We start from the raw sequence: 27,519 nt of genomic DNA, 5'->3' as shown, positions 1-27,519 counted from the left end.
AGCAAGCTCCTCAAGGTCTCTCCATCCTTTCCTGTCGCCCTTTTGCTGTCCCCTCCTTCTGTCACCCCGCCGTGCCCGGAGAACAGCCTGCACCTTCCTCATGTGAGGGGAGGGCCAGGGCAGGGCGGCAGCCCCGAGCTCTGCACCCCTAGAAGCGACAACACGGACTGAAACACCACAGCAAAAACACCACCAGGAAAAGGGAAAAAAGAAAACAAAAAAAAAAAAAAAAAAAAAAAAAACAAAAACAAAAAAAAAAAAAAGGAAGAAAAAAAACCCCAAAACAACACAAAAAAGGTGAAAGGAAGGGGGGGGAAAAAGTGAGAAACAACCCCAAGGACCTTCTAACTGCTCTGTCCCAGGACCGCGTGAGTGTCAGAGAAAGAGGGATTTGTCTCCCCTTTCAGCGCGAAGTTTCAGCAAGCAAAATAACAACACAAAACAAAACAAATCCATAAAAATCCCTCCAAAAAAGTGCCCAAAGCCCGTCCTCTGCGGAGTGCAGGGTCTGCTTTGATGGTTTCAGCTTGCTGAGGGGGTTTGCTTCGGGGTTCCTGACTGGAGCGCAGCGGGGCGCAGGGCAGGGGCGGATCGGCAGGGAGCAGTTCCCAGGAGGGTTTCAGGAGTTACTGCACGTTTATTTCACCAGATGCTATTTTTAACCCCGCTGTTACTATTTTTACCCATGTCAGTGTTTTCCATTTGCTGAACTCTGTCCCCAAGCCGGCCCCGCTCCCCCCAGCCCGCCCCGGGTCCCCCCGCTCTCCCGTCCCAGCGCTTCCATCTCATTTCAGGCTGCACTTTTGGAGCTCTTCAAACAGCCCCAGAGAAAGAAGCGCGTTCCCTTCCCCGCCCGGCGATACAGATCTATATATCTCTGTCTATAGAAGCAGAGCAAAGTCCACGGGCAAAGCTCCTGCTCTAACTTCATTCCTCTCCTAACACATTCCTGCCAACGGGGAGGGGAAGAAAAAAAAGAAAGAAAAAAAAAAAAAAAGAAAAAAGCAAACAAACGCCACTGTTGCTAAGTTTTGCACTTTATACCCTTTTATATTTACAATCCTCTCTCGGCTAAAAATAGCAACACATGATCCATTTATAACTGGCCGGACATGCCCCGCAGCCGCCGGCGGGGCCCTGGCTGATGAAAGGAGCTCTCTGCGTTCCTTCTACCTGAGCTCATCTCCCGCTTAAAGGGCTCAGACAGCTCAGCTTCCACAAAGCGCTCATTGAAACCACTGCTGCTTCCCGGCGAGAGCGGCACAAGTGACGGGAAAAAAAACAAGAACAAGAAAAAGCCGCAGCAGCGAGCCGTGCTGGCTGCCCCGTGCCCTCCTGGCCCCCGTGCCCGCTGTTCGGGGAGAGGCAGGGGCACGGCGGAGGCGCTGGGGCTGGCACAGACAGCACAGGGGGCTCCGCAGGCAGCTCCAGCTCGGCTCCATGTGTGCCCAACACAGTAACGGAGCAGCGCTGGGAGCCACTGCAGCCCCTGACCCAGGGGCAAGTTCAAAGCTTCTTCTATAAATCACCTGAGAGTTGGAAATTACTCTAGACGTGGCTTTAGAGGTGGCTCTAGAAATTATGCTGGAAACAGCTGCTTGATTGACTCCAGACAAGTCCAGATGTTGTTTTGGGTTTGGGTGTGGAGAGGGGCCGGAGGGCAATGTTGGAGTCAGCTCTAGAAATTGCTTGAGAAATAGCACCACAACTGGCAAAGGCATAAACACTTGGTGCTATCTGCAGTAATTACACATCCAGGGGATTTTAACAATGTGGGATTTATTCCTTCACTAATACCTTCTGAATTTGTTGTCAGAAATTCCCGTGAGCATGTGCAGGACTCAGAGGCTGCACGTGCAGCTGGAGGAGCTGCGTGACTGAGCAGAGTCCCAAGGGCACAGCCCAGCGCCCAGTTCACTGAAAGCCACTCCTTACCACGAGAAGGTCCAGGTGCCACACTAATGCCACCTCCCATCTCACATGGACATGGTTTTTGTGTGTATTTTAAAATGTCCTCTCTTTGGAAACACAGGTTTCCTCATTTTCTTCTCATTGCTAAAACAAAGAATCCCAGCTCAGGAGAAGGAGAGTAGCTCTCACATCACTGAATAGTGGCAACACACACCACGCCACACACAACAGTATTTTAGAGAAATTGATCACAAATGTGCAAATCCCAGCCACTTAAAATAAGGGGTCAAACCCTCCCAAAGTTTTGAGACTTTAAAGGAAAAATACATCTTCCAGTTATGAGCCTTTTGGGAACACTTGAAACGTTTCTTAGAACTCTTAGCTAGAAAACGTGGCTTGTTTGGACTGACAGCAGAAGTTCAGTGCCAGTGCTCCATGGATTGTAGCTGAGGGAAAAAAAAGCAATAACCATGGTGAGACCCAGAGAAAAAAATGATTGTAACAGTTGGCAACATCATTACCTACATCTATTCTTCCTAATAGCCCCATTTCAGTTGCTTTTCTGATACTCTTCTTGATTGGCTTTTCAGTGGGAAGTCACATCACCTCCTGTCCTGCCTGCACAAGAGTTTTCAGGCTGTATTTTCCCTCTATAGCTCAACCACGTATGCACTCACATGCTTTGTTTATACAGGAACAAAAACTGTCCATGTGTACCACTGCCTGTCCAAAATTTTACATATCACCAAACCAGACATGCAGCAGGCTGATCAGAATTCTTGGAGCTGTGCTCCTTGTACGCATTATAATTTTTTATTATAATATACAGATTTTTACCAATTTCCATTTGCTTTTAGATGCCTGCTACAGGCAGGGGTTCAGACTAACCACCTCCCATGATGTGACATTAGCAATCAAGTGCCATTTGCAGGCTGCTTTCAGAAAGGCTAGAAGCAAAAATCACTGAAAACCATGATCCTGAAAGTCATTAATAGGAGAATGCAGCAGTGGTTCTGCAAATGCTTTTCTGGGAGCAGATGCTTTAAGCAGGGAAACGGAAACTTTGCTGCCACATTGCTATCAGTGTTGGAACTCTGTGTTTGCAAGAAATCCTGATTATCCTCCCTTTTAGGCATCACCAAGCTGCTGCAGAGTGACAGCCAAACATGCATGCAGAGGCACAGGAAGATGGAAGAATCCCTGGACAAACCTGCCTTGCCACGGCTGCTCTGCAAAATATTTTTCTGAGCAAGAGAGAGAGCTCAGCCCAGGGGCTGGGGGTACTTTCCCAGGCAGAGAGTGCAAATCTCTCCAAAAGACCTGAATTAGCCATGGAAGTGCTGTGCCCTGGGTTTGAAAAGCAGAAGCAAGACAGAGACAAAAAAGTACAACTTCACCTAAGCTATGAATAAATGCCTGCACAGTAACATTATAGAAATTGATGTTATTAATAAAGGAAAATATAGTTCAACACACCTTTTTCCCCCCAAATAATAACCCAGTGCAGGTGTCAAAACTGTGACCAGGGCAGTGGCAGCTGTAGCCCAGGCTGGGCAGGCACAGCCGTGAGCAGGCTGACCCCAGTCTCACACCCACAGCCCTGCTTGGGAGAGGCTTCTCCCACCCACCCGGAGTGCTCAGCCCTTCACTCTGCTCCTCCACTTCCCGGGCTCCTTCCCATTGTCACCCTGTTCCTTTTTTAACCTGAAACCCACCCTCAGTCCCTGCAGCTTTGGCCCCCTCTTCTGTCAGCAAAACCAAACTCCCCGGTCAAGTTCCCCTTGAAGCTTTGCCAAATAATGCCACTTCCTTTTTCTTCTCACGTTCTGGTTTTGCATTTTGGGTTGGGTTTTTTTTTCCCTTTACTTTTCCCCCTCCTTTTTGGAGGGCAATGGTAGAGGTGTAAAGAGAACAAAGGGACAATGCAAGTTGTCCCTGCAATACTGTAATACAGGGGGTGATGTATCTGAAATACAGTATTTCACACATTGCTCCTGTGTTCTGGTCCAAAATACCTGAGGAGCCTGCTGGATGTCTGACCTGGAGAGGGGTGTACCTTTAGTAAATCTCCTCCAGCCTGCAGCAGGGAGACTGAGGGAGCTTAAGTGGAGCTGAATCCAGTAACCAGCTCTTCACAGCACTGCTGTGGAGTGATAAAACTCCCAGCAAAAGAAAAGCCATCCTTTTCCCTTTGTGCCAATCAAAACCAGCCCGAGGTCACCTAAGGAAGGAGCTGTGTGAAACTTCCCACGTGCAACAGAGAGAAGCACTTGGGCCAAAGGCTCTAGCACTTCCTTGTTTAAATGGCCAAAAAAAGCCCTGGGCTACTGAATTTCTGGCCACTGACCTTTATATTTGTTTATTTAAAAGATGTGTCACTATTTTTCTCATAAGTCAAACAATTGAATGATTTCTAAATTCTCTTCCCTCTGACCTCTTCCTTTCTTCCTGTTTTATTCTAGAAAGAATCATTCAGGACTAAAATATAAGGAGTGGGTATGGCCCAAATGTTGCAATTCCTCATTCCACAGATTGCTATCACTATTGCAATTGCTATTCCCTCTGGATCCAGAGAAACCCACACAAAAGGACACTACAGAACACACATTTGAATACTATATGCTAGAAATATGAAATAAAGACTTTGAAGTATCTTTACAAAAATACTCCTTAATAATTAGGAGGAAAGGGCATTACTTTTACACAGGGAGAGTTGCAAGTGATGCCTTCTGCTCTGAGCAATGCCTCAGATGTTCATTTTGTGGATACAGGTAATTATCAGGTTCTGTGACTGCATTACCCCCATGGAATCATTCCCTCAGGCTGAATTTGCTTCTCCAGACACAGCAGCATCACTTGGCAATTCTGCTTTTGAACAAAGCTGACTTGACCTACTTTGATCAGAGTGCTGGAAGACAAGAGGTGGAGAGCTCAAGAGAAGGGAATTCTGGAGAATGGAGGAAATCACACAGACAGCTTTGTCAGACAGCTGAGAGATGCTGCAATTCCAGGAGCCACTGGGGCTTCATTGCTCACAAGCTGAGGAGTGAGTGCAACCAGGGCTCCCTCCAGCAGCTGCCTCAAGGAGAGCTGCACTTCTGCTGGCAAAGACACAGCCCACTGAGTCCAGGGCCTACAGGCTCCTTGCACAACCATAATAATTTATGTTTAGGATGTGTAACACCTCTAGCAGACCACAGTTGTTTTACACTGCCATTGTTCTGTCCATGCAGTTTATACCATACACCAATAGTGTGCTGGTTAAATCCACAGCCTACCAGACACAGTTCCCTCAGTAGCAAAGGAGAGTGGATACTATGCCTAAATCCTAAATTTTCTGTTTAGGTAATGAGTCACACCAGAGAAAATTCTGCTCTCTGTCTCTGCAGCCTAGACTACGAAAAGGCTATGAAAGCTGCAGAGAAGTTGATAAAGCTGTGCACTGGGCTCTGCTGGCACCGAGCATCCCAGACTCCAGATCAGCATCCTGCAGGACCTGGTCCATGGCTGATCTGTCCAAAGAAAGCTCCTCTGCTCAGGTCTCCTTCCACCATCACTCCCAACCAAGCTGTCCTGAAAGCACCTTTCTTACCACAGCACAATTAAAGGGGAACCTCCCAAACCAGCATCCTTCCTTTCACTCAGGTTTTAATTTAAATAGTCTCACAGATTTGTGTGAGCACTCAAAATCCCACCAAAACAATTTACAGGCTCTTACTGGGCTAAATGTGCTGAAGAATCAAGCCCCAGCACATGACAGTGCCCCATGGGACAGGCACCATCAGGCCTAGGAAGTGTCACAGCACTTGAGGGCGCTGCTGCAGTAAATTTAACTCACCCTAAAAACCTTGACTTGGTTTTATTATGAACTCAAGTTTTCTGTTCAAATGTCAGTGCCTGGTGTTGACACTGACTTACATTATTGCTGGTACACAGTGGCCCTGTTTTGGTAAACAATGAGCAGAAATTAGTCCTAACATTAAACATTCAAGGTTAGCACCTAGTTATGCCTTCAAATATTTGCACGAAATGATAAAGTGGAAGGACGACACAAAAACAGTTTCATTTGGAATTTCTGAAATTATAATTTCCTTGCTTTAGGTTAAATGAGAACACATAAGCTCCATGAGCAAGCATATATGTTCATGGAACTAAACAAAATTTGGGACGAAGATGTAAGTGCCCATTTCACTTGGAAGGGATACATGAGCTGCTGTAGTTCTTCAGGGGCATGTTGATTACCCTGTTTTGCTCTATTTTCCCTGGTCTTTAATGGCATCCTCCCTGCAAGGGTTTCTTGGTCCTCACAAATAAACCCACATCCCTCCTGCACCTTCCACCTGCTGCATTCTCCATGCATCCTTCCTTCCCACAGTCTTTGATATTTTTCCCAACGAAACTTTGGTGTGATTTTCCCCTACATCTCTCTGGTGGGGGATTTCTCCTTTGTGCTAAGAGAGAGTAATAGAACCTGGAGCTAAAGCCAGGGTTAACAAAGCCAGGATCCAGGGCTAAACAAGTGCCAAAACAATTGCAGCAAGGCCCCAACATTGCTGCTCCCACACCTCTCCAATGGGACCAGTTACCCACCAGGACATGTCCATTTGGCAGGGCTGGAAATCTTTCAATCTCATCTCTTTTCCTGCCGACCCAGCACTAGCTGGAATCTTCTGTTAACAGCCAGCGAGCAAACTGCTGAGCTTCAGATTTAGCATTTTACCACGATATACGAAAACCTCACACATCTGCAAAGTTCAGACCTTCTAGGAACAATTCCAATAAGATGCTTCATGTTTCCTGCTCCATGGAAAAATAGAAAAAAAAAATCTCATCTATAATTGACCTTGACAGATATTGAGATCATTTGGTACCTATTAAAACTCCTTTAAGATGAAACCCTCTAAACTATAATAGGAAACGTAAATCTGAACTTTACACCACATTCTGTTCACTGGAAACATTACCATGGTAGGTTTAGTCACTTATCTTCCATTGAAAAGCTATCTTGAAATATGTACAGAACTAATTTTTAAACATTTATTGAGCAAATAGGACCCTTCTATGAGGATCTGCTTTTTCACATAGACTAAAATTAGCTTGGAGATCTGCATAACTTTGTCACCATTTTTCTGTCTGGTCCACATATATGCACAGGGAACAGTTGGAGAAATGCAAAAATCCACTAAATTGAATTTTCTACTGAGAATTATCCCTACTCACAGCTTGGGAGACCATTAGAACCTCTATCTGACCACATCTAGGAAGCAGAGACAAAGCCAGGAACTATTAACAGTGAGCAGCTCTGCCTTGGTTGACACAAGGGCTGCTGTCATCAGAACCACAACCCACTGAAGTGTCAACAAACAAGTCCTTAATCAAAGGACACGAGGAGAAAAAATTTTGGCAGTTTTAGAGTGTCCAGGGACACTACTCCCACTTGAGAAATAAGAAGGTCCAGCTTGGAAATAGGGCCAAGCCAGTCAAACCAAAGTGTTTGACTGTCCCCTGAGTTAATCCAAGGAAAAGCTCTCTTCCCCCAGCACTGTCCTCACTGCTGTGATCAGCTCCTGAGTGTGAGGGTCCCTCCAGAACTCGCTGTGCTGAGACGCACTGTTTGCCATAAGCATCTGAGTCAGATCTGACATAATCCCTTTCTGGAGGAAATTTTGGGAAGCACTGGAAAATTGCTGCTTCCCGAGTCACAGAAGCAAGACTTTCTCTATGCATAGTAGGATGCAGGCGTAGGATAAAATTAAAAAAAATAAAATAGGAATCTCTTCTAATAATGCAGTGTGGACAAATTCCTAATGGCCAAGGCATTCACTCTTGTGACATCTTCACAGGAGAGCTCCACTGAACCAAACTGCCCCCACAGACCTAACAAATTCATGCCCTCCCAGCCCTGTTCCCATGGGGAGCTGGCAGGGGTCTCTCCCATCCTCCAGCACAGCTTCAGCTCTTTGGCTGTACAAAAATCCCACTTTCTCTGCCCAAACACAAAAGCTCCAGCAGCATCTCCCAGGCGTCGGGTGGGAAGGGATGAGCCAGTTCCGTGCTCCAGCACAAACCGTGCTCGTCCCAAATGCACAAACACAAAGGGCTGCTCTTGCTCACACCCAGGCCTTGCCCAGTGCCCTTTGCTTCCCTTCTGCACCTTTTCCAGTGCCAGGCTGTTCATGGAACGTGGCAGTGGCTGCCCACCCTCAAAAGCACAGAGGCTGCAACGCGCCGGGGCAAGGCCTGAAGGTGGTTCAGGGCCTTTCACGTGATGGAACTGTAAGAAAACTGCAACAGTCCTTGTGGTTTTGGCATTTTAAAAAATCCTGCCTAGCACAAGGAATGATTGAGTGTGCTGGTGGCTCAAGAGAACCAGGAGGGGCAATGAGCAACAAAAAGAATATGGGACTGAATTACAAACTCTCCATCTCAAAAGCAATTACAGATCCTGTAATCTTAAAAGACTTAGAAACAGCACAGTTTAAATTTAATCATTTACTATTAGCCATGCTAATGATATTAGCTGAATAACCAACAAAAATATTAGAATTTCTCTGGAATAAATTCAACTATTCAGAAACTGATATTCTGAAAAGTATCTGTGATCCTAAGGCTTGTATTATGTCCTGGTGGATTTTTCATTATTTCCAGCATTTTCCATGTTTTCTGTGACAAGAACTCAAGGAAATGATCCTGAGTCCACTCATGTCCTGCCAGAGCAGCCACCACCAAGGATTTCACAAGTCCACATCACATTTTGTTTGTGTAAGAATCCTCTCCACAAAGTTTCAAGTGATCACAAGCAAGCTGTTAATGTTAAATTGCAATATAAAATGATTATTTTAAAATGACAGAAGATTAACCAGTCTGAGGTGAAGCTTTACAAGTATCTCTGGAGGCAGAGAACTGGGCTTTTTGCTCTTCATGCAAGGAAATATTCCAGTTGTTTCAAAATACATTTGCCGTATTTTAACCTGTACATTAATAAGGTATCCTGCATAAAAATGCTGTTCTTTGAGATTAATATACCAGATAATATTCAGATTTTCCATCTAATTCTAAAGGCACAACTGCAACACGCAAGCACAACACGCTAGCAAACTCGTTACAACTGTACAAATACTTTAAAAAAAATTATTTCTGGAAGCCCAGCAAAAGCTGGGTTTGAAATCTCTCAGTGGAATTACATTTTCGTTCAAGCAACACCACACAGTTTGGAAGCCACGGAAAATATCTATTAAGGCAGTTGCTAATTTAGAGAAAAAATGACCCCATCTGGAACAGCGTCTGCAGCGCTGCTCATTGCACCACAAGAAAAATATTATTGTACTGCAGTGTGTGAAGCCTTGTAACAAAGATGACGCCAGGTCAAAAGAATCTAACTTAGAAAGAGAAGTTGAGGTTAAGGTCTTGCTTTTACTGTAAAAGATAAAGTCCAAAAGGAAGTTTAACATGAAGGGAAGGGGTGGAAAAGAGATGAGCTGAACTTACAGTTAACAATTTTTTTTCCCCACCTTAATAAAGGTTTCCAGCTCCAACAATATGTCCTCCAAGAATGTAAATTAAGAAACGTAACTTAGGAAGCATTTTTATATGTAAAGAAATTTAAGCATAGCAAGTGTTAAAGGGCAGATTGCTCAAGTAACACTCAAGTAAATTAAGAGATCCCAAAGAGAAATTATGGGAATTACATCCCTGAGTTGGAAACTTTGGTGCCTTAAACAGCAGTGACGGTAAGTCAGGTATTTATTGACAACAGCTCAAAGTCAGGGTGAGTAAGGGGGTACCAAAACTACCAAAATGTGTAACCCAGGGCTTTTTATTTTTACATCAGGTGCTTGCCCATGCAGCAGCATTGAGTCTGAGCAATCCTCTCCTCAACTGCAGCATCATTTGCCATAGAGATCTATCAGAAACTCATCTTCTCAAGAAACCCCAAATGCACCCTGCCCATGCAGGAGCAGCAGGGTGGTGCCCAGTGCCATCCTGGGTTGCCCAAGGAGATCCCTGCAGCTTCCCCAGCACTCCCTGGCCCTTGGCTAACTCCAGCTGCTGGCACTGCCGTGAGCCATTTCCCTCATTCTCCAGCCCAATTTCACATCAGATTACTGCAGCAGCATTGCTAAGGAAGAGGTGACCTGTACTGGGTGAGATCAGTGGGAAATGAAGATAGCAAGCGTTCTAATACCATGCCAGGCCTGTTGTTGAGTAATCCAGACTTTGGACAAACAAAATAGCAAGCAGTTATACAGGACTACAAACATCTGTTTCCAAGAGGTGTCCAGATCATTAGCAGCTAATTCTATCTCTCTGTTACATTCCCTGCCATATGCTGGGGGATAATCTCAGCAAGCAACAGGGATTTTCATCTCAAATCCCAACAAATCTGCTCTAGAAGGCTTCATAGTTTTTCTTATGTCACTTATGAGATAATACCTCTAAGCTGCTCCTCTCTGCTCTTTCTATGCCTTGTGTATACTCCATCACAGCAACCTGCCCAGTAAAACCTGACAATTTCTCTGTGCCATCCCGGAAAAAAATCCCCTCCCTTGTCAAGAGTGAATATAAAATTTATCTCTTGGATAAACTCACACTGGGGCTGTCCCCCTCACCCTACGAGTGCCATCCTCCAGATGAATGATGGCAGTGGATTTGAAACAATCTCCAATAAACCGTGGCACACCAAGCTCAGGGTGGTGAGGATTTGGTGGTCCTGCCTCCTGCCAGCCCCCAAAGTGATGAGAAGTTCCTGCAATCCCAGAGTTTCCCCCAAAGCCACAGCGGTGCCACTGCTGGCGCGGAGGGACATGTGGACAGGATATTTTTATCTCCCCTTCATTCCCATCCCTGCCAGTCCAAAACAAACTTGAACTAGTGGGAAAGATGGTTCACGATGAGAAAAGGATTCCCTGGCTCGCCCTGCCTGTCACCACTGGATACATGGATCCCTGCCACTGCAGTGGCACAGCTGCACCAGCCCTGGCTTCCCAGCTCTCAGCAACCTTCCCAGACAAAACCAGCAAACCTACTGCTGGAATTGCAGCAGCTGAAAAGCACCACCAAACCACATAAGTATTATGTAAAATGATCTTTTTCTAAGTATATGTTTATTGTGCACAGAAGAAGTGGATTTAATTACAAACAACTGGAAGTTTTTAACAGGCTGGATTGCCCCCTACTCCCTTTCTAAAAACTAAGGTTTGGCAGCAGCTTTTGGGTTTCATTGCAAGTCTTCTAAGTATTTCCTTGGAAAGACTTTACACTTGGTCCCAGGCAAGAAGTCAAAATCAACATTTAAAAAGCATGCCCTGCATAATTTCCAGGATTCAACAGCATTAAGGTATACTTATGGAGGCCAGGAGGAGAACTGCTTTTTGTGCTTTTTGACTCCGTGCATAAAGCTGGTCTTCAGACAAGGAAGTTTATATTCCAAATAATATTTTTAACTACATGTGGTCAAGTACATAACTTATCAGGCCTTTCCTCAGCCCCCTCCCAAAATAATCCTGAACACTAAATACCTTTGCAGTATTTAGATTTTGCTTAGACCTCGACTAGAAGCAACAGATCCTCAAACCCCCTAATGCAGAATAACTCAACAGCAAACAAAGCATCAAATAACATTTTCGTAAATTCCTTTGTACCATAAAAGTCCCATTTGGGCTTGACAGTGATACTCAGGTTGCATTAGCTGGTTCTGCACTCAGGTGGTTACACCAGTTTCAAGGTGTGTCCCTGTGCCTTGCCCAGGGGATGGAGTGTCCAGGTGGGATGGGAGCACACAGTGACTCTGAGGGGACACTGCCCTTGCTCACATGAATAATCCCACTGGAATCACAAGGATATATACATGTTTGAGAACTAGCCACTCAAATTTCATGTTTGTTTTTGTTTGGCGAAAACAGATGAGAAGAAGAATTTTCCTTGTGAATATCTGAAGTTAAAAACAAATACATATTCTTCTGAAACATGAGCAAGTGAAGTCCTGCATCACTCACCATCTAAACCCACAAAATGCTACAGATGAGGCTGAACTTCACAGAAGCTGGGAGAAATGAGAGCCCAGGTAGTGTTAAGGGATCAGGGGAGAAAATATATTTCAGCTTGTACAGTCCAAAAGGAATTTGTTCCATGCTTTTCATCAGCAGAGAAAAATCAGTTGTATCAAATTGTGAATTTCCTGTGTGGAGGTAAGGTAGGGAATGCATCAAGGCAGAATTTCACAGAGTATTTCTCTTCCAAGCAGACAGTTTTAACTGGTATTTATAAAAACCCAAAACATGTGAACGCAGATTTCCAGCTCACAGCCATGCCCTTCTCCTCAGTATCCACATTTCCTCCCCATGTTAAGTCCCACTCACACAAATGCCCCCATGCTCTTGAAAACCTCCCAGCTAACCAGTGATCCTGAGATTTCAGCATGAAAAGCAACCAGGAAAAATGCAAACCCAAACAAATACAGCCCACAAACTAAAAATTGTGTTCAGCTGGGGGTGGAGTAGGAAAGAGGAAGAGGTGGTGTACGTGCAATGAGGATGACACAGAGAAAGAGGAGGTCAAACTCTAAAAAGTGCCTTTTTTCCCTCATTTCTGCAGCAGTGTCTCCCCATCGGAGAGGCACAGCCCAAGTGCTGGAGCAGAGCACCCAGACTGGTTTCCACCCCAGGCTCTCTGCTCTCCAGGGCACCTGGATGTGGCTGGCACCTCCACAAAAAGCCAGCACAGCTCATCACCTGCAGCAAGGAGCCTGACAGCACTGCCCAGCTGCTGGTGCCCCACTCCAACTGCTGCAACCAAAACTGGAAAGCCAGAAAGGACCAAAGCCTGGAGAGCCCCTTCCTGCAGCCTTTGGTCCCTGCAGGGCTGGCACACAACAACATTCGCCAGCAGCAGGCCCATGATCCAAACTATTCCAGGGCATCAGTGAGATGTAAAATCTCTGCAATGTGACGGGAATAATTTACAGCTGAGGCTCAGGTTTCTGTGCAGCACACACCTCACAAGCTGCTCTGCAAGGCAGCCTCAGCAATCAGAGTGTGACTGACTCCAAAGTCAAAGGAATGCTCTCAAAATGCAAGCATTACATTCTAAAAGCAACTTATTTGGGTTCAAGCCTCCTGTAACATAATGCAGAGGAAGCACAGCTGTGGTAGTGCTTGTTCCCTCTTCCCAAACCCTGAGGCAGAAGTGGCTTAACAGAGCAAAACTGGAGATGGTAAAACTGCATCTTACTCCATGCTAGGAACCAACCCATCCTCCTCAGCATCCCCTTCCTTCACTTGGCAAAATAAAAACATCAACTTTCTGACATCTGTGTGACACCTGCTGCCATCCCTCAATGCAGAGAATACCCACCAACTTTTCTGCCCTTTAGTGACATACAGATCTTTTAAAATGCTGCCCAGACACAGACACTGTGGGTTTTCTTTGCAGAGGGAACACATTAGAGGAAGTAAAGAAAACTTTGGCTGAGCTATTTATAAAGCTTGCATGGCTTGGTTCTCAAATGCTTCACTGAGCAGGGGAACAATAAGAATAAGTCATGGAGTTCAACTTCTCTTCTCAAGACACATTCTTCAGGTCTGAATATTGAAACCATCATGGATTTCTATGCCTGGTAACTGAGCTTTCTCATGAAAAGCATCTGAGTTGTCCTCACACCAGGGAATTGCCAAGCTTTTTTCCTGACATTTTTAAATTGTGGCAATTAGAAGGAAATTCAATGAAATCATGCATATTTGTGAATAAGGACACTCCCAAATTTAAGGGAGCCAGGGAAGAACTGCATGTAATTAACTGCACTCCTCGAGGTTTTCCCTCCAGGGAGGCCCTTGCACAGGGGACAGCTCAATTTAAGATGTCCCAGTGGAGAACACTGCCAAGGGTTGCACAGAAGCAAGCAAGACATTTTGCCTGCTCTGGAAGCAGATGGTGCTGACCAAGCAACAGGATCACAAGCTCAGAAAAGTAAAGTCAAAAAGAGAGCTCTGTTGGGGTGGAGTCTGAGCTTTAAAAATAAAAATTCTCAGATAACTCTGAAATTGGCTCCATGGCTACAGATGAATGCAGCCTCTCTAGAGTGATGGATGATGATCTTTTTGCCACCAGGCATTTAATGAGTGAAAAAACCAGATTACCACCACACAGAGATGGCATCTCTGCTGGGGAAAGGGAGAACTCTATACATTTATGCTGCTGTGTGACTGCACAGGCATGGCTGGTCCTGGGGATCCTTCAGACTCCTCACCCCCTTCCCACAAAAATTCATGCTTACACATGCACAGAGCATCCCTTCAGCATGAACTACGACTGTGAAAGTCATCAGTTTGCAGTTCAGATCCCTGTAGGGAACATTCACCTTGCCTCACACAGAATTGCCATCCATTAGCAGCCCTCCATCCTCACTCACTCAGAGCAGTGCAGCTCCAGCTTTTCAGACACCTTCCACTGCCAGACCCTGTTTGAAGCAGCTCAAACTTTGCCAGACTTCAGATATGCTGGCTGGAGCTCCCCACACCATGTGTCTGCCCGAGGCTAATGATCTTTTTGTTTATGTGGAGGAAAGTCACTATCAGGAGCTCTCAAGGAAAAAAAAAACAAATGAAAACAAAACCAACCAAAACAAAACAGAACAAAACAAAACACGACATGAGAAGTAGCTTGCCTCTCCCCTTCCTATGAAATTTAAAATGAGAGCAGGAGAGAAATTACTTTACCAAGTGATCTAAAGCATAGAGGTGCCACTGCTGAGGACATTGAGTTGTTCTGAGATTCAGCAAACAACCACAAATCACATCACAGCTGCAGCCAGCATTGCCTGCACACTGGGTAAACCTTTCTTAAAGTTTGCAAAGCTTCCCAGTTATTTTTGTTTGTGGTGAACCTATTCCAAACCAGATCTCCATTTACTGACTGAAAAGGCATCACATTTTGGATGCAGCAGTGGGAACTGAGCAGGACTCCTCATGCAGAGGCTCCTCATAAGGAAGATCCATAATTAGCATTCCACCTCCTTGCTGTCCCCAGCAGGATTGTCATGTCTACACTGGGAAGTACTGGGCAGATGGAAACCACAGAGATATTCCCATGTCCAAGTTTTCTTGTAGTATCTGGTAATTATTGGGAGCCCTATTGGAAAATATTGCAATTCCTTCACCACTACAGACAGCCCATTTGGGGAAGTGCACACTGCTGCCTCTCCAGCTGGTATCACAGTGTGCTACAAGATACACACATCACAGGCATTCCCTAGGATTTATTTTGTCCTATTCCTGCTTTTCTTAAAGGGGAAGTTTGGTATAAGATGTTTAGCATGAAAAATCTTGTTCTTGAGAATTACGAAGCACCAGGATAAAGATTCTCTCTATATTTTTAGTCTATTTTGTCCTGTACATCTTTTACATGATCTGATAAGGATAACATGCTTTTCAGCAGGGTGTGTGCCCTCTTTTGCAGCTCGTAATACATGGGGCACAAGAAACAAACTGGTTGCAAGTGAAGGAAAATCTTGTCAACAAGATGGAATTTTGTCAAGTGCTTGAGCACATGCTTGTCTTTATAACTGGGTGTCTTCCTCTCCCACACCATCCTGAGAGAAGCACTGCCAAGATAACCACCTCCCTGTGAGCTAGCAAGAGAGAGAATCACCAGGAGAGAAGGGATATTTTGTGGGATTTGCCATTACCTGCTGCCCTGGAGAACCAGGCCAGCTTCAGTCTGCTACAGAGCTTCCACCAGGGACAACCAGCTGTGCTTCTCACTCCTGGGTGCACTTAGAGCTCCTAAAACTCCCTCTGCAAAAGTGCCGAGTGTTCACAACAATGAGGTCCATGATCTAAATACAGAAAGTATTTACTAAAAAAACCAAAAAAACCCACAAAAAAAGTTGTGTACTATGGATTAAAATTAGAGACAGGGCTGATATAAAATCTGTGGTGCCTTTGGACAATTTCAGCTTTAATCTTTGGTGGCATTTCCCCCTCCAGCATCCACAAAAGGAGGAGGGTACCACCTCATGTCTCAGCAGTGCCATGCACTGACATTTGTGGAGCATTCAGTCCCTGCAGTGATCAGTGCTGGAGCATGAAGAGTTCAACAGTTCTTTATTCAGCACAGGGTATGATGGAGATAGGGCACAGGGTGACACATTGTATGAGGAGGATAAGAATATTGAATAGCTGCTCATTCACTACACAACATCCATCTTGTGCCCTGAATGGAGTACCAGCCCTGGGGAAGAAAATACAATGTAAACCATACAAAACAGTCCTTAATTATATGGCAGGCAGGGGCTCACCATGCAGCACACACAGAGAGGGTGACTGTGGCCAGTCTTCACACTGATATTTCCCAACTTTTTAAAGTGTGTTTTTCTTCTCTATAATATATTTCCCCAGAAAAACTTCCCATTTGCATACCCTATATTCATATTTGCACCAGCATAAATCTTTCTGTTAAAACAATTTTTACTTAAGCACTGATGTAGGGAACATTCAGAATGGTTGTTATTTTATAATTTGTAGTTTAATATAAATATTTAGGGTGACAAGTGCATATTTCTCTATTAATATATTGGTATCTGCAGCTCCTTTTCAAGATGGGAATAAGCTGCAAGTACTTTTTACATAGGCAAGAATTCAGCCTGAGACAGTGTAAAATCCAAGTACACAGATTTGCAAAGCACTGAGAGGGGACCAGCCCAAGTTCATTCTCTTACAGCAAACCAGATTCATACCTTCCAGTCTTTAAAAGAAAAAAATATATATAGAGAGAGGAAAACCCACATTAGTGTCACAAGTAAGAAAGCACATCGGTAATAGAATTGTTTTATGACAAAGTATAGAATCTTTTCCCCCATAACCACAGACTTTCACTTTTAGAGCCAGGATTGTTCTCTAACAAAAAAAAAACAACTCCATGCAATGAAAAATCACCTCCTATTCCCAGTAGTATCCCTGAACTCACACTATGCTGCCAACAAAACAGTGATTGTAATCTTGAAGTTGTGACTTGTAGAGTTCACTAAACAAAATCCAGAAAGATTACACCTGGTGGAGCATTTCACAAAAACAAAGCAAAAAACCTCCCACTGCTCTGCTGCAAGTACAGAGTCAGATTATTGCCTCCAAAACACTGCAGATGCAAGATCTCTGCTCTGCTGAAATTAAGAGAAATTGCAGGGATTGGGATTTTATCTCATACAGAAGTGGTGATGAAAAAGGACTGAAAAATTATTAAAGAAACCTAAGTCAGTTAATGGCATAAAGCTGTCCATTGAGTAACTACACCACACATCCCTGAGCATCTCAATAAAATGATGAACTTGTCCTTCCAAAAAAAGGAACTACAACATGGGGACATAGGTGTAATGTGAGCTGAAGAGCCTAAGTGAGTGATACTCTGAGTAACAGCTGTGTAAGTTACACACACACCACAACACCAAACCACAGAGATCTCACAGTGACTGTGCACTCCCTGTCCTGCACAGCCCGGCCATAGGAAGGAACACTCCACATCCCCAGCACAGCCCTTGGAAGTGCCCAGCTACTGCAGCCACATGATACAAATAATTCAGCCCTGGGGACAGCACAGACCTGGAGCATCAGAGCAGTTTTCATCTAAAATCTGTTACAGAGAGAGCTGGCACCCCAGTGTCCCTTGCTGTCCCTGTCAGCAATGCTCTCCTACAGGAGCACGTCAGCCTAAAAACTGGGAACACAAGTGAGAAACTCCAAGTATCTACTGCAGCTTTTGCCATTGAGCTTCAGCCCAAATGAGGAGACACTCCTGGCTCTAAGGAGCCAGCTTAAGCTCCTGGCTCTGCACTTGTTCCCCACCCTAACTCCATTCCTTAGAGGAAGATTCAGCTGCAGCTTTAAATCCCAGCTGGACACTCCTGCCCCCGGCATTCATCATCACCCTCCTGCTCAATTGGTGTGTGCAATCCCAGCACAGACACACTCAGCTGTGGCAGCAATACCTGCTGATGTACATGTAGGATCACCAAATGTACCCCAAACTTCATATTCCAGTTTAGAAACAGAGAATTCTCAAAGCAACAGTGAGAGTGGGATGCAGGGGAGAAGCAGCAGGGGAAGGAAACTGGAAAACTGACAGTCCCTGTGCAAGGAGCAGGGAAATGGGTCTCTTAGGCATCCCAAGATTTACAAGAGGGCCAAAAAGTGACTTCCTGCTATTCAAGTCCAGGCTGAAATATAATAAACGACTGCCAGCATAACACTGACTCATATCCATCAGATTTATAAATCAGTATTTTGACAAAGAAAGCTCTGTTGGCTTCACCATAGACAACTCTAAACCACTCAGATGTGTTGTTTAACCCACTCAGTGTCCAATGTCATTGCAGCAAAACCCAGCTCTTTATTAAAAACCAGGCAACTGAAGTACTGCCTACAGAAGCCTGTATCAGATAGCCTTTATGACTTAAAGGCTTGCAGATTAACATCAAAACTAGCCCTGCTGTTGGATTTTTTTCTTATTTAATCTACAAAGAGAGAAAAGTTCTCACGGCTCCCCCTTCACACACTTGTTCACTACAGAACAAACTGGAAATACATTAAAACACCAAATGGTAACACACCTACAGGTATGGGGTGCTTGAAAGGAATGCACGGTGGGTAGAGGTGTGATTCCTTACCAACAGTCACAGCACATGATGCTTTACTCTTCCCACAAGTGTTGCTCAACTCCCTTCCCATGAGAAGGAGGGACACCTTTATGAGCAGATTTGCATCAGTATAGCTGCAACCACATCAAAAGAAGCTCTGCTTCGGGAATAGAAACTTTTACCACCAAGATGCAGAAAACTAGGTCCAATATCATCTTCTAAAGCTCCTTAAAATTCTGCTCTTCTATTACAGGCTGCAAACACACACCAATAAGATGAAGGCCAAGTTTTGCTGTTTATGCCCTGCAGAACCACACATGCTCCAAGGGCAAGAGGTGCTTAAGTTATTTGTGAACATTCGAAAATATTCTCTATTATTTCAAGGTGCTCAGGGTAACCTGTAGTCCACCTGCATTGCACTGAGGGGCGGAGGAGTGGACACATTTCCAGCCTCCTTGGACTTACCTGAAGGCCAATACATGACTTTCTAAGCCTGTTTGGGTTGGGGTCGTGTACTACACAAGCTCAGACATCACACAATTGCATAATTAAAGCGCCTTTCCATAGGGCACCCTCGGGAAGGCGATGCCGGTGCTGTCACCGTGCAGGAGCATCCCTGCGCAGTCCGGGGCAGGGACGAGCTGCGATGCAGGGAACGAGGGCTGGTGCACGGGACTGGATGGAACCGCACAGCCCGAGAGGCTGCATCTGCCCGCTGTGCATTCGGGGAGGCGGAGCGGACCACGGCAAATCGCACACGGAAACCCGGGCTTCCTCCTTACGGGAGAGCCGCCCCCGCTGCTGCTGCTGCCGCGGTCCCGCTGCATGGCTCGGTGTGAGCCGCCAGCGTGGGGACAGCGTGGGGACAGCGGCCGCGGCCCCGTTCTGGCCGAGCATCACCTGGGCTGCGGCTGCTCCTTCCATCGGAGCATCGGCTCCTACCGCACACCGCAGCGGGCGCGGCCGGGCTCAGAGCCCCCCAGCGCCGGTCCCCCGGGCCGGGCACGGCGAACCCCGGCCCCGCTGCTCCCGCAGCCCCCGCAGCCCCGCCGAGCCTCCGGAGCCCCCGCCCGGCGCCGCCGCCACGTGCGCGCCCCGCCCCGCCCCGGTGCCCCCGCGGCCGCCGCCCCCTCCGCCCGCCCGGGCACCGGCAGCGGCCTCGGGCCCCGCACCTGCCGGGCCGGGCCGAGCCGAGCCGAACCGCGCCGCCCCGCTCACCCAGCAGCAGCAGCCGGTGCGTCTGCTTGTACTCGCGCTTCTCCGCCTTCAGCGTCTTGTCGATGCTCTTGCTCCGCTTCTTGTCCGCCCGCTCCTTGGCCACCAGGTCCTGCCGCAGCCGGTGCCGCACCTGCGGGTCCCCGTGCTCGGCCGCCGCGGGGGTGTCCGGCTCGCCGCGGCTGCCGTAGGGCGCGGAGGGGTGCGCGGCGGCCAGGCGGGAGCGCAGGCTGTAGCACAGCCCCATGGTGCCGGAGCCTCCCGCCCTACGGCGCCGCGGGCATCGCTCTCCGCCGGGGCGGGCAGGGTGAGGCGGCGGCGCCCGGCGGCCTCTTAAAGCGGCCCCGCTCGGCCGGCGGAGCGCGGGTCCCGTCCCGTCCCGCCCTCCCGGCCGGTCCCGCGCCGCGGCCGGCGGGAGCGGCCGCACGTGATGCGGACATGTTTACCGTATTCTCTGGAAAGCGGCCCCCGCCGCAGCCCGGCCCCGCGGGGGAGCGGCCCCCGCGCCCCCCTCCTGACCCCCCCGGCGGCGGGGGGCGCGTCCCGGGACCCGCGGGATCAATGCGGGGACAGCCGGGGGGCAGCGCTGCGCCAACGCCGCGGAGCTAGCGCCGGTTTGACGTTTCACCCTGGCTTTTGCCGGGTCGGGACCTCAGCCGACATCCCATGGTGAGGATGCTGCGGTGCCAGGGAGAGCCCGTGTCTGGTTTGGACACTGCGCCTGAGCTCCTCGACACAACACCTCAGCCCACTGGAGAGCAGGACTCTATAAAATCTGTGCCATTTTCGTGCCCCATTTTTAATTCACTTCCTGCCACATGCATGTTTGTCAGTGACTTCTTGTTATTTTCTACCGATGCCGTCATCCAGTGGAGAAGTAACTGATGAACTTCCTCTGGAGGCACCACATCTGCCTTCTGACAGCAAACTTCACGTTTAGCTTCTCAGTTCTCTCGATTTACCTGGCCTGGGGTGGTGATGCTGATTGTGGCTGTGCCCCCTTCCCTGGCAGCACGGGCTGTGCACAGCACTGCCAGCTTTGTCATGCTGTATTTTGTACTCATCTCCGGCCAGCTCTGAGCATTTACTTATGAGATGACTAATGCTCTCTGGGGCCTGGCCACACATCCTGCACTCTGGAATTGAAGCTTTCCAATCAGCTCTCTGTGCTGTAGCCTGTCCTCTGCAAATAGCCCATGTGGTTCTCACTGAAATCTCCATTTCCCCTCTCGGTGCTTGCTCACAAGTTAGGTGTCTTCTTGATGCGAATTTCTCTTTCAAAATCGACTGCAAGTGGTACAGTAATTAGTATGTGTAAGAATGAAATCACAGCACAGCAGGGAAGTTCATTTTGCCCATCACTGCTAGCCCAGGGTTTGACAGCATTTGCTGCCTGTTGCAGAATAAATCCATCTCACATCAGGCTCAAGATGCCCACATGACTCATTCTGCCTCCACTGTTGTAATGCCTTTTCCTCTGGGACCCAGAGCTCGTTCTTCTGATGAACACACCCCTGAGAATGTAATATAACAAGAAAATGTAAAGGTCAGCCTAGAAGATTATTAATAGTTTTCTTTCTCTTCCTGTGCTTTTTGGAGAGACACTGAGACGAGACAAATCTTTTACTTACAGACAGGACAGTTCTTTGAAACAGGCTGGTTTGTGGGGATCTGTCCATGTGGCACCTGCCAAAAGGAAAGTCCTCTCTTGAGGATTGTGAAGAAAACAAACAAACCCAAAAACTAAAATGACAAACTAGTAGGAACATTCAGCCTATAAATTTGTTCTCTTGGCTCTGGGGGTAGGCAAGCAGAGTTTTCCTGCTGGTGCAATTCACAGCAAGACAAGTTTAAGGTCAGCCTGTCTTGGTTTGGTTACAATGAAAACTTTGCCAGTGCAGGTGACAAGTTCAGCAAAGCACACCAAGCCCACCTTGGCTGTAATGTCCGTCCTCTGAAGAAATCTGAAAATAAAGAAAGATTCCAAAGTGGAAAACAGGCTTTCCCTCGTCCTATTATTCCAAACCCCAAGAACAACTCATGAAACTTACAAATCACTTGTTTCAGGAAATCAGAAATTTCACATCCTGCTGTAGCCCTGGCTGTGGCCCTGCCCATGGTTACAGCATGGATGTAGTTACTTGAATTACAGCTGTTCATCACTTCCCTGCTTACACCAGTATTAATTAGTGGCAAAAAGTGACAGCAAGTCACATGTTTCACCTGGATGAAGGCTGCATGACACAGACTGACAGCTTTTTGAAATCACACACAGGTTCAAAGACAGAAGAGGAAATTACCTTCAAGATCTGCCTTTCTCTGACTCTCAGGAGGGAGGAAGGGGATAGAAAATTGTCTTTTCCTGAGCACTGGGCTGTAGATCTGTGCTTGTTTATTCTGTTTTTTCTTCCACCTGCAATGGTGAGAAAAAGATGGAGAGGTTGAAAAGCAGAATAGGCCATCTGATAATACAAAAAATATTAAGGAAGAAAAGAGGCAACAACTGTGAGACTGCAGAGTTAAAAGAAGAGACATTGACACACAAGCAAAAACTTGGACCAACACTAGGAAACACGACAGCAAGAGAAATGTAGATGAGTAAAATTTGCATTTATTTGTGCCTTGGGAGGGAAAATAACTGATTGAACTGAGACTCCCACTGCTGTTAGAGTGAGTGGTCCATATGTACAAGCCCCATTTCTTTCTTGGTGCAAAGCAGCACATGTCAGCCCTGCTGCTGGCACTGCCCAGCCCTGGCACGGCTCTCTGGGGCCCAGGCTGCACTCAGCTTTTCCAGTGTGGGTGGCTGTAGCCTGGCACGGTGGTTAAGGACATCTGAGTAAAGGTTTAGCTCTTGGAATGGGCCCTGAGACTGCTGTGCAGTCTGGCTGGAGCAACAAAGGGGGCTGAGCACCCCTGAAAACAAATCCTGCCACCAGTTACATAACAAGGCTTTTAGGGCATAAGGAGAGGACTCTACATTTGTGGGATTTGCTCAGTTTACAAGGTTGAACACCCACTACAGACTGTGAGAGTTTTCCATTAATTTTAGCTGAAGAATTAATTTTCCATTCATTTTATCTTGTCTTTGCTTTTAGTTCTTTCCTTCACTTAACTCTTATTTTGCTGTCATTTCTGTTTCCTGCATTGTAGTTTAGGTCAAAAATGGTGACTAAGTACCTAATTTCAATCATGGATTCCTAAATTCTTGTTGAAGTATCAATCTAAGCTGTTAAATTTTTGCCTTCTTTCTGAAAAAGTCTGAAAATCAAGAGCTCCTGAGACCTATAACCACAGAGCCACCATTACTGGCCTCATCACATCTCTAAACCTAAAAGGTGGCTCATCTGTAAAGTAAACACCATGGTGCACAGATAAGGCACGATAGTAGAATCCGCTCCATCTGAAATGTATTTCAGATATAAAATGACAAGAGGTCATGGCAGAGTGACTGAAGACATGGTCAGCAAACTGTGCTGCTGTTGCTGCTCAGCAGCTTTCAGCTTCCACCTGTGCTCGTGGGGCATGGGCTGAGCAAAACCACCTCCATGTGGGACACTGAAGACCATTCCAGGTACAAAAAAGGCAAAGTCTTTTGGAGAGACTGGACCATGTAGATACAGCTGGGGAGGGGACAGTGGTCTAAATGCCAGCTCTGACTGACACCCTTCAGTCCATCCTGGTTCACATCAGCCACAGGGGGAAGTCCAGGGCTGCAGGAGCAAAGCTCTGCACTTTACTCGGTGTGGTGTGTAGCTGAGTAGATAAGCATCCAACTTACTAATATCCTAATTTTCTTTGTGTAGATGTGAGATTTCCATGAGATCTTTCATCCCCTGATCCAGCATTTGTCTTCTCTCTGGTTCTGACACTGCAGTGAGGCACAGAACCAGCCACTGCCACCATCCAAACTCCAAAGTACAAATGTTTCACTCTCAAATACAATAAAACTTGCTACCTTTCCCCTTGGCTATCTTAATGGTTGGTTTTCCCCTATCTTGGTTTGTGGCTTCATGTCCCAGTTGCCTTCAGGAATATCAAAATACTTTCACTTTTTTTCCCCCCAGTAACAGACCATGTGTGAGTTTCCCCAGAGAGGCCTTGTCTGTCCTAGAGCTGTCACCTGGAAACATACTTATGGCAAAAAGAGAAAACCACATTGTTAAATTTCCTCAATTCAGACATCGTAAATTTCCTCAATTCAGACATCACTTAAGCAGATGATGGAGCCAATCCCACTGATTTTACTGGGGTTTATACACAAATCTCACATGGACTTTCCACAGAAGAGGTGCCCTGAGCTGGGCTAGAAAGCCACTGGGATTGCACTTGTGAAAACAGCAAAGCAATATTTTGATAAAGCAGCTTATTTCCATTTCTTAACTGCTTTTTCTACAGCCTGCAGATACTTCCTGCTGCCCCCCTGTCCCTCTCCATGAGATAAAGGGACACATTTGTTGTTGAGATCATTGTGGCACCCTCAGCAAGCCGAGGTTGTCATGGGACTCCCTGCACAAACAGAGCAGGTTTTCAAGGATAATACACGGCATAAATGAGCAGTCTTGTTCTGTCAACAAACCCCCGTGTGTTTATAAGGACCCTCGAACGTGTTTTTAAAAATACTTGGCGGTATTTTTAGCCGTGCAGCCTGCCCTGGCAGATCGGGCCTGCTCCGGGCGCCGCTCTCCCCCTCGCTGTCCCGGGACACAGCTCCCATCCCACCGGGCATGTTCTGCAGGGGCTGAGCCCCGGGCCGAGCACGGCCCGTGTTGTTCGGGCTGCACTGACATCTGTTGGCTCTTATCAAGCCGGGTAGGAAAAAACAAGCCCGTGTGGTTTCACGCAGGGAGATAGCGGCAGGAGCGAGGGACGGGCGGCGATAAGGACGGACAGACAGCGCCGGCCGGAGAAGGGCGAGCAGCCGCAAAGCTCGGCTGGCAATGACCGTGTTCCCTGCGAAACAGGCAGGGATGCCCATCCCGTCCTTCCAGCTCCTGGAGGAGCACGAGTTGCCTCGCTGAAGGATAGATTAAAGTCAGCCCGTGTTGCTCAAGTTCCTTGCTCCGTGTGAGCAATTAAAGCAGAGGGACACGAAACACTCATTTCTGAATCAGTGTCTGCAAACATCACACACACAGCCTTTTGGAAAAAGCAAGTAAGCCCCGAGCACAGCGTTTCGGTTGAAGTAGCAAACTCTTACTCAGATGTACAATTTGGATAACATCGCTGCAATGTTTGGTGTAATAAGCAGAGAACAACTGCATGTGCTGGAGTTCAGCCAGCATCCTGCTTTGGTTATGTGCTGCAAACCCTGTGTCGTGTGTCAGGCTCTTATTCACGGAATTAACACCAGGCTGAGCTGCAGTGGGTGACAGGGCTACAGGCTGCTCTGCCAGCCTTGGGCATGGAGAGTTACAGAGCTCTGCTTGGGCTGACTAAAACCTGAAGTGTGGCAAGTCCCAGGCCTGACTCTGCAGCCTGAGGGGTTTTTTGAGAAACACTCTGCAAATGTGGGGCCCAGCTGGTTTGGTCCCCACAGACCTTTGTGAGCAAGAGAAAGGGCAAACCAGTGGCAGGGAGGTGTTGTGGGCACGGGAGGATGTCATGTGGAAGAGGAGTTCTAGAAGGCTTGAGAGAAAAGGAGACTACCATCAATTTTCTCTTTGAGTGGAAACAATCCCAGAAATCCTTGTCCCTGCTCTTCCTCACAAATACTTGTTATATGATTGGGTCAACAGCATTTAATTTTGGCCACAATGTATAATCTCATTTTTTTATGTCAAATTTGCCCTTTGATTTTAAAGACAGCTTGTGCTGTTCAGGTTCTGAAATAATTTAAAACAGAATTAGCTGATTTTACAGCTTTATAAATCTCTCCTGGTTGGCTCCAGTGTAAGTAGGTTGTTAAATCCTACCAGTAGAGATTTCATCATTTTTCTGAGTGCTGCAGTTTAATATTTGCCGATGAAGCACTGGGTCAGGCTGACTTTGCCTGCTAGTCTTCACTGTTCTCATGCAGCTTTAAAGGAGAAAATGTCAGAGAAACAAGAGATCTACTTTCCTGGTAAAAAAAGCACAGGACATGAGAGCACCTCTGGCTGCACAGGACAGGGGATGTGGGCAGGGCTGGTGTCCCCTCTGCCAGCAAGCCCTGGAGCAGCCCTGCCACTGATGCTCTGTGCCAGCACACTCCTGAGCCAAGGGACAGCGGGAGCTGCCAGCACCACGGAGGCTGAGCAAGCCCAGGCTCTCAGGAAGGCACTGCAGTGACATTCCCACAGGAGCTGGAAGCAGCAGCCCTGCAGAGCACTGGGAGCTCCCACTCGCACCTTCTCTGTTGTGTGACACCTGCCTGTCATTGGCACTGCAGGAAACAGAGGCATCCATGCACTGCAGCTGCAGCCATAATTCTGATTATTTGTGCGCTGCTCCCAGGGCAGGATACCATCAGTGACTGGGAGGGGAACAGGGGAGATGCTCCCAGGGCTCAGCAGCTGCTCTGTGTCACACTCTGTCACGGTCTGGGGACGGTGTCAGAGCTTCCCCAGGCTCCTGGTAAGTCAGTCACAGCAGGGAAGGAGCAGTTTTGCTCTATTCCTTGCTTGCAGCAGTGCAGTTCACACCCTTGGCTGGTCACTCTGCAGCTGCAGCAGAGCGTTTCCTCTGGCAGGCACACACGGAGCCCATTTTGGCACTCTCCTCTCTCTGCCCCAGCACGGCGGGATGGGCTCAGCTGGCAGCAGGAGATGCCCATGGGCAGCCCTTCCTTCCCTTCCTTCCTTTCCCTCCCGAGCTGTGGCGGTGGCGGAGCCGCAGTGCCATCCTCTAGATGTCACCAGTGCCACGGGCTGTGCCTCTCTGCGGTCCCAGTCCCTCGGTGTCCCCCAGGAACAGAGGCAGAGCCTGGGGTGGCAGCTCCAGGCCCTCTGTGACCTGCTGCTGAGGCCCAGGGTGCTCACAGCAGCCTCATTAAAAGGTGAAAAAAGAACGACGCTGCTTCGTTTCTTGCTCAGCGTTTTGGCTGTTGTTTCCTTCCACACTTTCTCACATCTGGTGTCTCATCCATTCAGATTTCTGCCTGTTCTTCCTCCTTGCTGATGCTGCGGTGCTCAGGTGCAGGCACAAAAGGGAGCGATCAGGAATTTATCCCCTTTCCTCTTGTGGTTCACAGCAGAAAAACCCTTGGCAAATACAATGTTCCTTCTCATCCTCCTCCCGTGATGAATTTTGCTGTTACTTCACTGTCGTATTTTTCAACATCCCAATGGTTCCTGTAGAGTAAGGATTAACTCTTTGCCTGGACAGAGCCAAATCACATCAGGTTGGAGTGTCCAAGGAAAAGACTTGTGTTTTTTAGGACAGACTGACAGTGCCCTTCACCCAGGAGGGTCCTTCTGTGCTGACCTGGAGCCCTGCAGCCTCCTCTGAACCAATGGAAAGGCTCAAGAGAAAGAACAGTGCTGCCAAGGAAAAAACACCTTGAAGTCTCTCATTTATAAGGCCCTCCTGGAAGTGGAAAGCATTCATGATTCCCCTTGCTGTTATTAGTACTGAGGAAATTACAAGAGAATTGACCAACGAAGGCAATGAAGTCTTTTCATAGTAAGAAACAATTCCATGTGGCCAAAAAGACACCTCTGCTTACATGATACAAGATACTTTGGTTTCTCTTCCATTTAAAAATGTGCTTTTCTGTATCTCAAGGAGTGTTTTTCTCTGGGCAGCTAAGGAGGATTTGATGAGCTTTATTAATTTTTGCTGAGGACATC

General features: G+C 47.2%; 1 protein-coding gene across 1 annotated transcript in view; it reads right to left on the bottom strand.

Annotated features, from left to right (window-relative positions):
- The window catches only part of GNAS (GNAS complex locus), a 131,546-nt gene extending 111,549 nt beyond the window's left edge, over window positions 1-19,997 (bottom strand). Inside the window, exon 1 of the mRNA XM_058036595.1 lies at window positions 19,754-19,997. Within this exon, the coding sequence (XP_057892578.1) occupies window positions 19,754-19,997 (244 nt within the window). The remainder of the gene's footprint in view (window positions 1-19,753) is intronic.
- Between the last annotated feature and the right edge of the window lie 7,522 nt (window positions 19,998-27,519).

Source organism: Melospiza georgiana, chromosome 17, assembly GCF_028018845.1.
Source record: "Melospiza georgiana isolate bMelGeo1 chromosome 17, bMelGeo1.pri, whole genome shotgun sequence".
Classification (NCBI taxonomy): Eukaryota; Metazoa; Chordata; class Aves; order Passeriformes; family Passerellidae; genus Melospiza; species Melospiza georgiana.
This window is presented reverse-complemented; position numbering and strand designations above follow the sequence as displayed.